Source organism: Brugia malayi (genome assembly GCF_000002995.4).
Source record: "Brugia malayi strain FR3 genome assembly, contig: Bm_v4_Chr4_scaffold_001, whole genome shotgun sequence".
Classification (NCBI taxonomy): domain Eukaryota; kingdom Metazoa; phylum Nematoda; class Chromadorea; order Rhabditida; family Onchocercidae; genus Brugia; species Brugia malayi.
The window spans coordinates 5,328,998-5,345,274 of record NW_025062478.1 but is presented as its reverse complement, the minus strand read 5'-3'; the positions used below and the strand labels follow the sequence as shown (position 1 = coordinate 5,345,274).

The 16,277-nt window shown below is 31.5% G+C and overlaps 2 protein-coding genes across 2 annotated transcripts; both read right to left on the bottom strand.

Annotated features, from left to right (window-relative positions):
- Window positions 1-5,445: 5,445 nt before the first annotated feature.
- Window positions 5,446-10,252, bottom strand: Bma-ufl-1 (Uncharacterized protein; the record flags this gene model as incomplete). The annotated part of the gene is made up of 15 exons (XM_043081718.1): window positions 5,446-5,637; window positions 5,782-5,944; window positions 6,246-6,418; window positions 6,729-6,844; window positions 7,102-7,368; window positions 7,549-7,645; window positions 7,755-7,904; window positions 8,010-8,114; window positions 8,237-8,391; window positions 8,506-8,623; window positions 9,041-9,131; window positions 9,202-9,438; window positions 9,721-9,808; window positions 9,944-10,086; window positions 10,176-10,252. The coding sequence occupies 15 exons, from the start codon at window positions 10,250-10,252 to the stop codon at window positions 5,446-5,448; spliced, it is 2,172 nt and encodes a 723-aa protein (XP_042937652.1).
- Window positions 10,253-11,209: 957 nt separating this feature from the next.
- Window positions 11,210-15,726, bottom strand: Bma-cogc-2 (Uncharacterized protein; the record flags this gene model as incomplete). Its single annotated transcript, XM_043081717.1, has 12 exons — window positions 11,210-11,503; window positions 11,749-11,850; window positions 11,987-12,100; window positions 12,574-12,687; window positions 12,752-12,896; window positions 12,999-13,402; window positions 13,555-13,665; window positions 13,876-14,115; window positions 14,193-14,265; window positions 14,619-14,812; window positions 14,983-15,204; window positions 15,616-15,726. The coding sequence occupies 12 exons, from the start codon at window positions 15,724-15,726 to the stop codon at window positions 11,210-11,212; spliced, it is 2,124 nt and encodes a 707-aa protein (XP_042937651.1).
- Between the last annotated feature and the right edge of the window lie 551 nt (window positions 15,727-16,277).

Below are 16,277 nucleotides of genomic sequence, written 5' to 3'. Positions count from 1 at the left end.
GGCAGAAAAAACACTTACCAACTTGATCAAAAAAAGAAAATTTTTTTAAAAACTGTCACCCTCCATTCCACAAAATTGTATTTGAAACTGGATACAAAATGGTCAAGGTTAATTTAGTTTTCCATTAGAAGATGATTAAATTAGTAGGCTGCTTGCAAATATTATAAGTATGCTATTTTATTTTTATAAGAAATGAAATGAACAATCTGTACGGAAACGAAGATAGTTCAGAATAATTAATTACCAAATATCTTTTAAAAAATTCTTAAATGAACCAATGTCAAAATTCTTTTTTAATACATCTTAAGATTTTTAATTTTCCTCAATTTTGAAACGACTCAATTATACCCAATGTCTTTTCTATAAATTCAAGCTATTTCAAAAAACCAAAGTTGAATAGTGATGAATTAGCAGAGATATGTTTTTTGCATGCACTAGAGCTATTTGCTGCTTTGAATTTGTAGACAAACTGATTCATAATATCAGATCAATCATTCAATAATGATTCACATGCTCTTAAGTTGCAGCAGTACGCCGCATAAAAGAAATTTACTAAAGTGTCTTTAATCTTAATTAGCAGAGTGAAAAAAGGAAAATAAATTTAGAAATGAAAGGAAACAAAGAGAATTTTAAGAGTGCAAAAATTACACTGCAAATGATAAAGAGGAAAGATATGAAGAATAAATGAATGACCTTTCAATTCATTTTAGCATTAATGACAGAACAGTCATTATTCAAAATGATTGACAACCATATGTTACGATCTCCTAAAAATACCAAATGATAAACACAAATCTCATTTTATTTTGAAATTTATCACAGAGAATTCTTTTTGTCAAATGCTTCTGATATTCTCAAGTAATAATGTCTGGGAAGTAAGAAAAGAGAGAGAGAGGGAGAGGGAAAGAGAGAATGGAAGGAGTTAAATACTGGAAGAGAACGGGGCAGGCCTCTATGATAGGAAATGATATCAAAAAGACGTTCGTTCCTTCCTTGCATTCCTCAGACAGTCCCATCCACCCTTTAACTTTAGCTTTACGACTCAGAATGGAATAGACGAAAGAGATATCTCTTACTATTCACACTTATGTTTAAATGAACTTTTGAATAAAAATTGGTGTGAGAAAAATGGAGGTTGGCAGCATTCCAAACGAAGTTTATTTAGTAGACAAAAGGAAAGGAATGAAAATCAATGCTGTCTTGTTGGAGACTCGAGTGAATGGTCTAGTCAGTGCGGGGTGTGCTAGAGGTGACCTTCAGACGGAGGCGGGAGGAGGATGAAGGTCAGCTGGAGTGCGACTGCGACACCTCACAGCCTTTCTCCACTAAGACTGCGGAGACCACCTCCACCGACTATCACCAGCACCACTAGCGCCACTACCACTACCGCCAGCATCTAATAATAATAATAGTTCGAGCAGATGTATTCTGGTTCAGAGGGAGGTAAATCCTCCTCCTCCTCTGTTATGAAATCAAATTCTTCCCTCTCCTCTCCTCTCCTTTTCCTCTTCTTCTTCCTTCTCTTCCTTCCCGTCCTAGTTTCACGCTCCGATGGATACTATACAAGACGACCAGAAATGGCGGTTTCTTTCCCGAACCTCCCCTAAATGTTTAAACTAGATGATGAACTGATCTTGATCTCCCTTAGTTGATAAGGTGAAATTTAAAAAATGATGTTGTTAAGCACGGCCCATTTAATATTTCTTTTTACCTTCATTAGTGCATTTACTTTTGGATTAAACTCTGTATCCACTCAAAAAGCAAGTGATAAGTAAACATATATGGCTAAATAATAGAGAGACTAAAGCCTCAACTTTGAACATGAACATGACAGTCATTAAGTTTTCGAAAATTCCATTATTACTTGAAAAACCGTTTCAAATTAACGACTCTTTTTATAAAACTCTTCTTTAGTGATAGATAGCTAAACCCGTCTTTTCAGTATTAGCTATGGATTTTTCACATTTCTAAAAACAGCATTAATTCCAGAACGATTGTAAGTAGTCTATCCTTTGATCTGTTTGTGTGACACTATTGTTTCTGATACAACTTGCTTAAAAATCATTTGAGTGGAATGTGAATTACTTTCGAGAAAAAAAACGAAAACAAAAGAGCCGTCTCCATCCACACTTAATAAAAGTTATACATCATATCTGAACACAATCCATATGTTTAGCGGGAAATTTTTTGTCATAAAACATTTGGTTTAGTCTGTCATCTAAATGTTGAAATTTTTTCGGAAATACATTTCAGGAAAGAATTACTTGGAAAAAAATGGAATTATTGCAACAAATTCCATCAGAGTTATTTTTAAGCGCAATTTCAGTAGATCAGTAATCCTGCTTACACACATTTCCTTGCTTTTTATGCTTTTCTAATCTTTATCACAGACGAGAGTTGAAGAATAGGAGGACCACAGCGAGAATGATAATAGATAGAAAAAAATCATTTGGATGGAATCTAAATCAGTTTCAAAAAAAAAAAATCGAAGACAAAAAGATAGTCTCTCAGCATAATAATGGAATTATGAAGAAAGAGATCTTAAATAAATTTAAACAATGATAAATTGATGAAGAGAAGCATTCAATGATATAATTCAGAAACAGTATAATTAGATTTACTGAGTGATACATTCCATCCTGCTTAATTCAGGAACATACTGAAATGCTAATCGAACAATCAAATGATAAACTATTGACAATATTTAATCATTTTTATTCATTTGTACCCGAAACTGAAATTCAATTCATAATATAAACGACATCTTGTTTCGTGCAACAAACATTTTTTTAAGAAATTTTAACAAAATCTTTCCATATAACGATTTTAAATATATATCAAAATGCTAATCAGGTAATAAGATGATAAGCCATTGACGCCACTTGATCACTTCAAATCTAATAATAAAGCCAAATGATTACCAACTGACAACATGACCAGCTATTGACACTATTTAATAATTTTCAATTCGTTTTTATCCAAAACTGAAAAAATATAGTGCATGATACATGCATTAATATGACCTTTTTTCGTATAAGGAATATCACTTTAGAAACTGTAATTATAATATTTTCAAAAACATTGGCATGAAAAACTAATCAAATGATAAAGTGATAAGCTGTTAGCATTATTTAAACCACTATCCAGCCATTTTTACCCAAACCCACAATATATTCATTAAATGTTGCCTTTTCCGTGCAAATAAATTTTTAGATGTTATAACAGTGGTATATCTTAACATTAAAATGCTAATTAAGTGATAAAATGATAACCATTTTACATTATACAATCATTTTTAATTCGTCTTACCCGAAACTGAAATCTATCCAATAGTATATACAACCAACTCCTTTTTCATGCAACATTATCATCAAAATTATGATCAAGTGGCAGAATGATAAGCCATTGATATATTTACTTTCGATTTACTTTTATTCAGACTGAAATTTAGTTGATAATACATATTGATAACATTCAGTGATACATTTAATCCTTCCTAAATCATTTGTAATTTGAATGCATGTTTTCCTATCTTTCCTGACAACTTGTTGTTATTCGTCAATTAAATACTTACTTCCTTCAGTTTAATAAAACAAAAACTTTTATGACAGAAATGAAGGAAGAATGAGTGCTCTTAACTAAGAAATTTCACTTCATTTTGATTAAATCCCACTAATAAAGAAATAGAAATAAATGTAAGCTTATTGAACTCGTCACTTCTTATAGATCTCTCATACTTTTGAAAACAGAATAAATAGAGGAGAGTGTTGCAAAAGGTAAAGCAAGGATTTGCACAAAAATAATTTGAATCTCATAGATCCAAAAACTGTGACATAATTAATATGATACAAAGGAGACGGAATAAGTCGCGTCATATTTTCCTCTAAGATTTCTATGATTGTAGCCTTATCACCTGGAGTGACGACTAATAGCCGAGAGTATCTACAATCGTTCATGTTCTAATCTTTCAGTGACGTAAAGTAAAATGAACATATATTCCAGGGAAGAACACACTCGTACAAATGAATATGTTCAGGAAAATTAAAATTCAGACAAGTATGCAGTGTGGATGTCAGAAGAATTCTCATTTAAGTATGAATCAGAAATAGGAAAAGAAAAAATTCCTTGTTGAAAAACTGCAATGACCAGGACAAAGAATAAGTACCACAACATTATGTTTCCCCGTTTGTCGGATATTTCAGTCTAGATCTAAGTTAAAAATGCTACAAATACATCACTCAGTTTAATAGATCATGATACAGAGTAGTAGTCACATCGACACAAGAATTGGAAATTAAAGAATTTTGCTAGTAATTTTGATAGCTTATCGACCTTCGAAATCCTGACGCTCATTAAGATTTCTGGGTGGAATTCTATAAAACCACTCTTGTGAGGAAATTTCCATATTTCTCGAATTTTCTTCTGGAACGATTTCAATGAGCTCAAATAGATATAGTTGTTCTGAACAAGACTGAGTACATTTGCCTTCAGTCTTTCATTACTGATCCCATCATATTTCATCTACCTTTTCAGTCACCTACTGTAATATAATTAAGCAAATTTCTTTAGAATAAGACAATGAAGTCGGAATCGGAACATAAAACTGACCCGATGAAAACTACAGACACAAAATTATAAACACATGAAGCCTTCTTTATTCGCTGCATTATGTAAAACAAAAAATCGATGTAATCTACGGACAAGAAAGCACGCAAATCCAGGACCTAAAGCGCTTCTTCAAACTTAGTAAATTAAAACTCAATTTCAATACAAATCCTGAGCAGGTATCACTCAACTACACTTCCTCCTTAAATTTTTTAAACATATTAGAAATGTTATTTCAACAAATAACTTTCATTTTTATAAAGAGAAAAGAATTTAATTCTTAAAAGTACTAAAAAGACCGGCAAGAGAATTTTTTGGCACATTATTCAATGACATTTCCAAATTCATTACTATCTAGAAATACCGTGGATCTAAATTATCAGATAAACATTGGAAGAGTGGAAAGTAAATATAAGTTCCGCGATCGTTCACAGTTTTCATGCTTTTAGTGATTTTAATATATTCGAAAACTTCATTATTAAATCTATTATTAACTGTTACCTTATGAAAACAGCACAACCAAACTACAGTATAAACGAACGAAGAGAAATTATTTAGTTGAGTAAAATGAAAACTAAAGAATATCAACTCAAATTTAAAAACTTGCTAAAGAAATAAATTCTACCCAAAAATGAAATCTCATAAAAGAAATGTTTTAATAATGCGCAAAAAAAGTTTAACAAATCATAAAACATTTAAACCGTATAAAACTAACCTTTAAATGTTTGAGATAAATCAAGATAGAAATTTGTAAAATAGAAATCCCAAATTTATAAAAATGAAATATGAAATATAATAAACAGTCAACAGCACCAACAAACATATTTAAACAAAATTTGACTACACTGTTTCAAACATTGGTTTCTCCAAATATTCAAAACCATTTACAGCTGCAATTAATGCTAGTAATTTCTCATTCAACTTTGCCGTCAGATTTACGTCGTCTTTTAAATGCATACTGGAAATAATCATTTTTTGAGAGCTCGTCAATAACTCAGCAAGCTCCACACTTGTTTCGGGATGCTTTTCTACCTGCAAACAAGGATCAGTTTTTACTGATATATATAAATAATGTTTGCCTCCTACAAAGCCAGAAATTGATAACCATTCAGGATCATAAGGCCAAATAGATAGATCGTTTTTCATGCGACACCTTTTTTATAAAAAAGATCTCACTTTTGCAATTAAGTGTGAAACAAATTTTCCTGAGGCGTGCACCGCGATTTTTTCATTTCTTGCCAGCAATATTAAAAGTGTTAAGAGAAGACCGGAAGGTGCATCTGTGCACTCCCGTAATTGGCTTACTAATTGATTTTCATAGGTTTTGATCAATTCCACACTGGAAACATATGGATAAACTATATTTAAAAAAAGCACGAAAAAAAAGTAAAACAGAATTTCAAAATCCTATATATGAAACGATACTAACTCTTTGCAGAAGTGCAGCAATTTTTCGGAAACTTTCATTGAAATGCACAAATAATATAGAGCAATAATAAATTTGCTTATAAACAAATGATAAAAAATCTCATCTCCGGAGGGAAGACATGCAGAGACAAATGCATCAGAGCAATATATGACATGAATTTTTTTTATAATAGTTTATAAGAATTTAAAACAAAGAAAAGTAAAGCACAAACCGTTGTTTTTTGTCAGGCACTTTTAAATTTAAGGCGCAAACGGCTGATGAACAAACCCCAAATACTGCATCATGGAATGCTTCCAGATCCTTTTTTGATAACGCTACGAATAATTTCTCAACGGCCATACGACTTTCCATACTTTCAATATTTGCTATCGTTTCACTTCGAGCCTAAAACATAAAAAGCTAGAAAAAAAAAAAAACAGACTTCCCCGTAAAATGTGATATCAGTTGCACATAAAATTCATTAAATTTATGAACAAATGAGATTCAGTTATAAAATTGGTTAATATAAGAATAACGAACAGACAGTCAAGTTCACTAGCAAGAAATGTACTATCAAGGTGAAATTAATCTCAGAACGAAAAATTAGTAACTGAAGTATTCGCTAACTTTAAACAGTTTCCAGTCAAGGTAATGATTGTTCCCTCAATACAACTTGCAAAACCAATAACATGAATCATACATTATTATACGATACCTTTGCGTTAAGAGTATCAATATTTTGCTTTCTCGATATATAAGATAACACATTATTTGCAAAACATGTACATAATGTGCGAAGAAGATGTGTCTTGAGATTATCAGCCACCGTATCTGAATTCATTTCTTTCTCGAAAACTGAACTGTTTTCATAAAAAATAATTCCAGATAGTATATTAAAGTTTTTTTCAAGAATTTTTAAGCTAACTAACAAGAACCGTTGGAATAGCAGAATAATTCCTTTTCGAAGACATCAATACACCATTGAAGTTTTTCATTCATTAATATGAATGGAGCATTTACATATTAGACATGAAGAACATGAAAATATTATAAATTCAAAAACATTTACGAATATGTTTAAAAATAACCTTCAAAAGTAGATGCACCATATTCGAAAATACAAATGTTATCATAAAGTGCAGACAATGTTTCCCGTAACTGTGCATGAGCACGTTTTTGATCTTGTACGGATGTGGTCCACACATTGTGCAACAATAATTCCGTTCGAGTTTTCAACAAAGTTTCTGCTTTCGTTCGTATATGATCAGTAATATCCTCCAGCAGTTCATTTGGTATATCACTTGTTCTTTTCAGTTCCTTGATGATTTCCTCTTCTGATAATGTAATTAGCAGCTCTAAATTTTATGTTGAAAGAATTTTTAAAAGGGAAAGAACAAGTTCAATCAACATTGTGAACCATTAAACTCACATTAAAGAAAAAAAAATTTTTTTTAGCCATCTCTGACAGAAACTATTAAGAAAACACAAAAGAACTGAATTAATCCCTAATCTTCTTCATTATCGAACCAGAATACCTGAAGTCGACTCTTCAGAAAGAATCTGTCTCACTATTTTTCCTTTTCCACCTCTAGTTTTCTTGCTCTTCGCTATATCCCAGTCTTCATCTTGCTTCTATAAGCAAATTTCGTGACTTTTTTTTCAAACAAAATTTATTAACAATAAGAACAATGCGAATAAAACAATATATACGCGTGAAATACGCATAAATATTTCAATATACCTTTTCCGACTTTTTGGAAGGTTTTTGTTTACCCCAAGTGGAAGTGATTTCTTCAGCTCGTGTATTGATCAAGTTATCCAAAGCTATCATTGCATATCTGTGAAGCTGGCGGTTATAGAGATAAGAAGTACCAGACACAAATAACCAATCCTTTAAAAACGAAAAACACGAGACAATGAAACACGAACTTCCTGCCAGAAAGGAAATATGAAATATATGTAGAAATAGTTCAATCAAACATTATTCATTACAAACCTCGTTATTTTTTATTAAAGAAGAGACTGCGTGTTCAATATCTGTTTTACTTTGAACAGTTTCTGGAATATGCAATCGGACATCAACAACCGATTTAGAATTCATCTAAAACACTGATAACAGTTAAAATTGTAATACATCTATGTTTCCCTATAAAACTGTATATAAAACAGGAATTTATAGGAGCATGTTGACTAGCTCCTCAAATAAATTTTGTGCTAGCTAACCTCCTCCTTCACAGCTGCTTCAATTTCATCCCAAAGTTTGATGCTCATAATAGCGGATGGGAAATATATTAATTTCGAATGCACCGTATTTTCCAATAATTCTTTCATATAAACTTTTGGCTCTGCCACGGAAAGTTTTTTGAACACTGCTAACTCTGAAATGTATCTTCCGCACGGAAGTGAATTGTATAGTGTTTAGAAAATGTAAAATATGTCAGCTTAATTTTAAAAACCCCGAAACGCATGCAGTTAATAAATCAAAATATTACTCAACATTCCCTCTTGCAAAAATGTCTTTAGTATATACTGTTTAACCAGAACTGTATAAATATTGGGATGATATAAACAGTGATTTGAAGTACGAATACCAACTATTTTTCCCGCAACCTGAAAACTAGCATTTCGGCTTAATAAGAATTATACAATAATAAATTTAAGTGAGTTTCTAGCATTCCGCGGGCAATAGGAATTAAAGAAAACATATTATTATCTGAAGAATTATTTATTGAATTATATGAATGACACGTAGTAGTGACTACTATGCTCTTGAAGATATAAAAATTTTTAGCGCAATACTTTGATATCCCAAACAATTAGTAATTTTTTTAATTAAAAAGATCAGCTCTCAAATCAAACTAGAAAATTTGATGAAAGAATTCAAAAGCTAACAAATACAATAAATATAAAATAGCTATAACAGAGGAGTCAACTAAGTAATGTTTTTTGCTCTTTAAACTAATCATAAACATTATACAAAAGCTTCTCATGCAACACAATTCAAAAAACTGGTTTTTGTGAAAGAACCTCTTTCATTGTGTCCAGCTCATCAAAAAGTGACCAAAACATCGCATTTGTTAACTGTAATTCAGCCTGCAGTCTAGTGATTGGTGTCACTCTAAAAAACCATAATAAAATAACAGATTCTCACCTTGCATCAACACTTCAAATAAAACATTACAACAAACTTGGTTAATCCACAAAGCATAGCTCTAAGGATATTTCGTTGAGCAGATAAATAAGATCGAGTATAAAGTGCATCACCATCACGTATTGCATCAACCTTCGAGCCAACTTCCACCAGAACTAAGCTATTCACTATTTCAGCTGGCAAATCCCATGTTTTTGCTAACTGCGATATAGAAACTATACCATCGTCCATTAATCGTTCATTCAGACTTTTGCACAACACATCTATATAACCCCTGAAAAAAAAAAAAAAACGACTAAATACAGGTAAACCAAATAAGCACCACAAATTATACCATCTAAAAAGGATTATTTTAAGCGTAATAGTCAATATTTGTCAAGAAACAACTAAAAAGAATTTCGCTCCAAAGAAAATCAACTATTACCTTTCTTCTGCTTGTTAAACCGAAATGAAAAACTATCCCAACTTCATAAATAAGTACTACAAATATTATCGAAGCAGTGAAAAAACAAATCTGGAAATCAGTTCGGCGTTGCAAAGTATAAAAGTCGATGACTGTTTTATGATGACAGACACAGCACTTTCAATGTATTCATAATCGACATTCAAAGTATGCGCCAAATCATATAGTGAAACGCGACCTTCTAAAACAAATAAACAATGTTCTCATCGTTCGAGTCATCTACTCCTCAGCAAAAAATATAAGGGTTATATTTTTTAAGGCATTTATTTGCAAGCGAGAGCTTAAATGTCAGATGAGAAATGAACAAAACAGATACCTCGACCGATACATTCATTTTTCACTTCATTCAATAAATGACTACGAGTAACATACTCTTTGCCATCAGTTGTGAACAGAATATCGATAGCTTTTGAGTTGATTAATATCGACATCAACTCCACGCAGTTATTTTCTGATAGTCTTAAAAGAAATAGCAGGTTTTAATATGAGACAGGCATCATTTTCAGTATACTTTTTTCAGAATCTCAAATAAATTCCAAAGAACCTACTTTTTTGAGCTTTCTGTTAACTGTAATCGTTGAAAATCAGCAGCCAAACGCTGTATATCTGCCCATGTGGCACTCATCGTCCGAAACTGAAATAAATCTCCCTCTAGAAGTATATACATACCTCGTCATCTAATTTTTTTAATCGTTCCGAATCCCTTTTAGCCATATGCTTTTTTTTATTAAAAAAAATTTTTTTCATTTTTTCGAATGCTTCACATGAACGCACCATCCTACAAAAATATTGAACAGGTTGTGTTTCACTTTCAAGTAAAGATGGAAAAATAGTGCAAAAACACCATAGATCGAGATATACCCGTTAAACTCATACCAGTCCCTTGTTAGACGGGCATTACTTAAACCATCTTCCTGAATTCACTGAAATTCCTTATATTTCATAAGTACTAGCCATTAATTTCGCTCAAATAGTTTTTGAAATTTCAACAAATGGATGACGGAAAAGGTACTGTGACAATTACAACAATTTGTTATCCTTTTATCATATAAAAAATAATATCACAGTTGCATATTATTAAGGAAAAAACGAATGAATAAATTAACGCAAACAGATAACACGATAAAATAATATAAAATCTGTAAAATTTGAAACCCCAGAAAAGAAATCGAATTTCCCAAAACTTTGATTCCATCTTAAACTATTCAGTAACTAAAAAGTGTCAGGACTAACGTTAACATAATCTAATAAGTGAACAGAAAAAGTTAATGGAATGAAAGTTAATGGAACAGACGTTAAAAAAAATGTATGCCATGGTAATTCCATATAAAAATGAGCTCAAATATATTCCATGCGAGTTCATATCTGGAACCTGAATGAATTTAAAGGCCGAAGACATGGAGGAAAGAGGATTTATGCAAATAATTTAATATACCTGCATGTCACTATACAATGCAGAAGCTTATATAAACAGTCAGTTCATTCCGATGATATCCACAATAATATAAATAAATTTACGCAATCGATTGTATTAAAAATTCAAGAATAAATAGGAAGCATCGCAATCAAATACAATAATTCTTCATACTTCTTCCGTAATATCAGCTGTACTAGTCTCTAATGTACTAGGGACAGATTGAATCAAGCTTGGGATTTGAATGGTTTCTGTTGAAGGATTTGCACGCAACATTAATTCGTCGATATGTAATACTTCAGTGTGACAAGATGCTGCTAATGTTTTGAAATAGTCCAAATCTAACAATAACTGTCGCCTTATTTTGTTTTCGTCAGAATCGGCATTATTCTCATTTACCGGCATTGATTTTCGCTTGAAACGCTGCAAACTTGTCTCCGTCTGCTCAACAGACTTCAAAACCTAGAACTATTTAAATAAGCTGCATCAGAAAAATTTTAATGACCAGAAAAATTTTAAATTAAAAATTTTAATTTAATTAAAATCTCTATCATAAGAAATAATCAATATAAAGTAATAACTTAAGCGACGTAATGACGAATTCGGGAAATAGAAATGGCAGAACTTACAATCTTTGGTAATTAAAACTGCTTAACGTAACTTGGCTAAATAAGAACTTCATGGAGAGACAAAACTATAAAAGCTACCTGCTTCGCTTTAACAGAAAATATCTCCATTGATTCAGCAAATATTTGTTTGTATACAGATGTAATATTTTCTTCACTCCAACAATAATGATTCATTTCATCCTAAAATTTTCTGATATTGACGAAAATTAATTGAAAACAAGAAAACCATATATGTTTCCAAGAAATCTGAAATTAAAGAAATTACTTTTAAATAATCCATACCTTGGAAATTAAAAAAAAATAGTTTCGAATGAACCTTGAATAATTTCAATGCAGCTGACGTTTCACTGATATATGGCGATATATTGGCTGGTGCAGGCTTTTTCGTCCAGCGATACTGGCGGGGAATTCCACAAACACCATCTAAAACCTGAAAAATTATGTTGTAAGTTGTTGGCAAATTGCATGTGGCGTATTTGAAGCATGCCATTAACAACTTTATATTCAGCTTTTTACAACTACAACTATAAGTAATAGTTTGGAAATTGCATATAAAAAATATATCATCAATATTCTTTCCTCGTTCCTATATCATGAAAAATTATGAAAAAATGATAAATTGCTTATAATGTAACATTAAAGATAATTCTGTAGAATGAAATGCATCATTAGTGTTGGTACGATATTGTGCAAACTGCATGTTACTGTCGTTGCGACTAAGAAAACCATGCAGATTATATTCTCAGGTAAAGTAACAGTATTCTTATATAGGCTAATTAAAATGGTGCACATTAAACAAATAATGAACACTGAAGGTAAAATCAGCCATTGGTACATAAGCGTCTCACAATTTGCACGAAATCTAAAGAAATTGCATCATAAATTGAGAAAAAAGAAACCCACCTTTGCCACCGATGTAACAGCATCTTCGACAATAATTTTTTCAAATTCTTGAATCTTTTCAGCTATCTTAGTTGAAAAAATCGATAAACATTGCCCGAATATTGTCACATCCAACTAGAATTCCATTAATTACAAATCACTTAAAATGAGTCGCTAAAAAAGTTGGAAACTCTTGTACCTCATGTTCACGAATTTTTGGCCAAATTGATGACAACGCAATTCCAAAAGTTCGATTATCAACAGTTACACAATCAGCATAAAGAGCACAAAATAAGCGCCAAATTTCAAAATCTTCAGGCGCTTTCCTGTCAATCCAGTAATAACTGAAAATGTGTTACATGTACTAAGGTCAGATAAAAACAATCCGTCCTTACATCTTTTATGGGATTTCAAAGTTATCTAAAATATTAATCAAACAATCTCACCTCTTAATTCCTTCGATCCATTCCAAATATTTGGCAAGGACTTTAAGCGTAAAATCCCAAAATTTATCAATTAAAGTCGGAAGATAAACTTCATCAGACCAAATCCTTTCTAAAGTGTCGATAACAAGTTTCGAAAAATCATAAAAGATTTTTTCTTCCCATTCTTCTTTTTTCTCGTTAGTGATCAATTTAATAATGGAAGGATCAAGCTGATCCTTCAACTGCGATAGAAACTGCTGCGTCTCCAGCTTGAAGTATACAACCAAATTGAATCTATTACGTATCATCCGTAGAACAGTACATGACTTGGCGGCATCAGGCCAATTACCGATGAAATCACAAGTTGTCTTATAGCACCGATGAAAAAGACGATTATCGCTTGGGACAACAACAGAACCAAAGTACTGAAAAGATCATATACGCTGAACAACACTTCAGTATATTTACAAATCCTAGTCATAATAAATTAGGCTATCATTTCGTCAAAATTCCAATCTAGATAATCAGCTAAAGATAAAAAAAGACAGCAATAATATTCGACAGCAATTAAAACAACCTGATCGAGAGATGAGACAATAAAAGTGAGGAGACATTTATCGAGAAATGATGAAATATTTGCGAACGACGCGCCACTATTCTCCATTTTTTGCATCCAATTTTCTCTAAGCTGAATTCATGACCAAATCAGTTTCACCTTTCAGAAGCTATGAAATAGCAAAGTATCTATTTATTACAGGTTTAAGTTATCTAAAATTATTCAATTACAAATGAAAGACCACAATCACAACTTGAATTTATTTCGAGTGAAAATCTTAATTAATGTTATTATTGGACGAGTTACAAAACTCCTTTCAAGTAAAAAATGGACTGTAACAACCTTTCGAATTGTTGCATATACTTCAATCAAAAAATCTCCCAAGTTGCTACGTGGTTCTCCAATGTATTCAGCAATAATTTCTGTCATTACACAAGAAACGGCTGAATCGGTACTCTTATTCAATGTAATTATACCAAGAATCTGTTCGATGAAGCGACAATCACCTTTGAGATCTTGTATTAGCCAATACTCAGTCAGTCTACCAACATGAGTCAAACAAATATCATAAGCAGCCGCTACCTATAAATATTCATAAAACAAAAGATTAAGAAACTTGAGAAAAAGAGAAACGAAAAATTGTAATAAACAAAACTAACCTTATCATCGACAACGTTTACCTTACCAAACCATAAAACTATATCAATGACTGCGTCAACAAAATTTTGTAACCTGCAAACATTATTACAACCTTGTATAATATTGCGACAAAAACTGTATGATAATTCACATATACTATAAAGATACAAATGAAAACACTAAAATGATCGTCAAAAAATGATACTGCAATAGAGTTAACATATATTTAAACTTGTTTCTTAAAAGCTGGTAAGGAAAACAACAATCAAATTTATGAAACAAAAAATCGTGAACAATAAACTGTTTTGTTATTTCCATTGCAAATAATAATAGAGAAGTCCACAGATATAACAAATGAATGGATTATTCTCACAGCCAATATTTTGGTATTTATTTTCACCTTGGCAACTACAAAAAAAGCAAAATCCAAATATGGTATAACTCACCAAAATTGTTCTATCTCTTTTGGACAGTTGGCAATTTTATCAGCTAATCGTTCAATTGATTTTATCAAGAAAATCTGCCCACGAATTTCACATTGTGCTTTTCTGCATTCAATGAGTTCCGTAGTTTTCTGCGCAACAAATTCAGCAGACTGCTTCACAGCCTCCGTGTTGCTACAGAAATCATGCCATATCGTCTATAAATAAAAACCATTTTTGAAAAAACTTGTTTTCTACCAAGTTAAAAATATAAACAATTGTGTACCTTGTTATTAAATCTTTTCTCTCCAAAATAAGAGAAGACAGTAATAATAAAAAAATAATGCTCCTTTGTTATTTGATCTCTCTTTGGAAAGGTAAAAATCACTTCAATGTCTTTAGTCAGTTTATCGATTGTTTCCTTCAAGCCTACAAGATTCGATGACAAATTCACAAAATCAGCATAATCATCATTGATGAGTTCAATCATCGAATTTTGCACAATTTTTAAATAAACTCGTAAATCGTTATGGATTTGCTGTAGACTTGCTCGTCGTCTAGCCAATTTTAGAAATCGTTCCACAATAAAATCTGTCCGACTGAATTGGTCCTAAAACAAAATACTTCTTCTGGAAAGCTGTTTACCCACTGATTATTAGTTAACTTCAAAAATCACGTCAGTATTTCTGCTTCATTATTACTTTATTATGGTAAATAGAAGACATATAAACTCTGCCGTGCTCCCACAATATAAATGTAGTAAGTGAAGGATAAAAATTCAACGATTAAAAGGCATAAATAACGGAAAAACGCTTGCGTGAAATGCTTGCATGGAATGAGAATAAACATAATTTATGTAATTTTTGCCCATCCAAAAATGATTTAATTATGAAAAGCTTTGGGCAGTAGGATGAAATTATAGTTGCTCACAACTTCATTTACACTATTCCAATACCTCTTTTTGCAGATACAAAGCGCAAAAACAAGTTACAATCTTGAGATATAAAATTAAGGTCAATACCTTATTAAAACAAAGATGAGATTCAGTCAAAAAATTTGATTGTGATGCAAAAACTGCATGATTAACCTTTGTACTTCCACCAGTGGATGTTACCGTCGTCATTGTTTCCATTACTATAACATATAAAATAAAATGTCATAAAACACATAAAAGAATGTCCTCTTATTTCAATATGTGAAAGGAAACAAGTGCAAATCGTACTGCAATAACTAAAGCAAAAAATAAAAAAATCTATGGAACATTTTATACACAAACTGATGATCAGTATTACAAACAACTCAGAAAAATTCTAGTCTTACAGTTTGAGAAAATAATTCTAAAGCACTTCAAAACTTTGACAGCTTCATCCATCTACAAAACAATTTACAAACCTTATGGCACACAGCACTAAATTTCATACTTCTTATCCTGTATTTGACATTTACTCTCTTGAAACTACAAGCTGACATAACTTAAGTAATTATATGAGAATAATGTTAGTAGTGGTTATAAATTAATTGTCGATTGCTGATTCGGAAGCTCAGGTTATAGTGCAGTCATTCAGAATGAACAGTTCAGAAGAAAACCACAAGTGTTCACTCAGTTGGAAATTCGTGATGTACCTTAACATACTTCCATCGTGTAATGGACAAGTGAACTCGTTTAGTCATGGATCGTGAAAT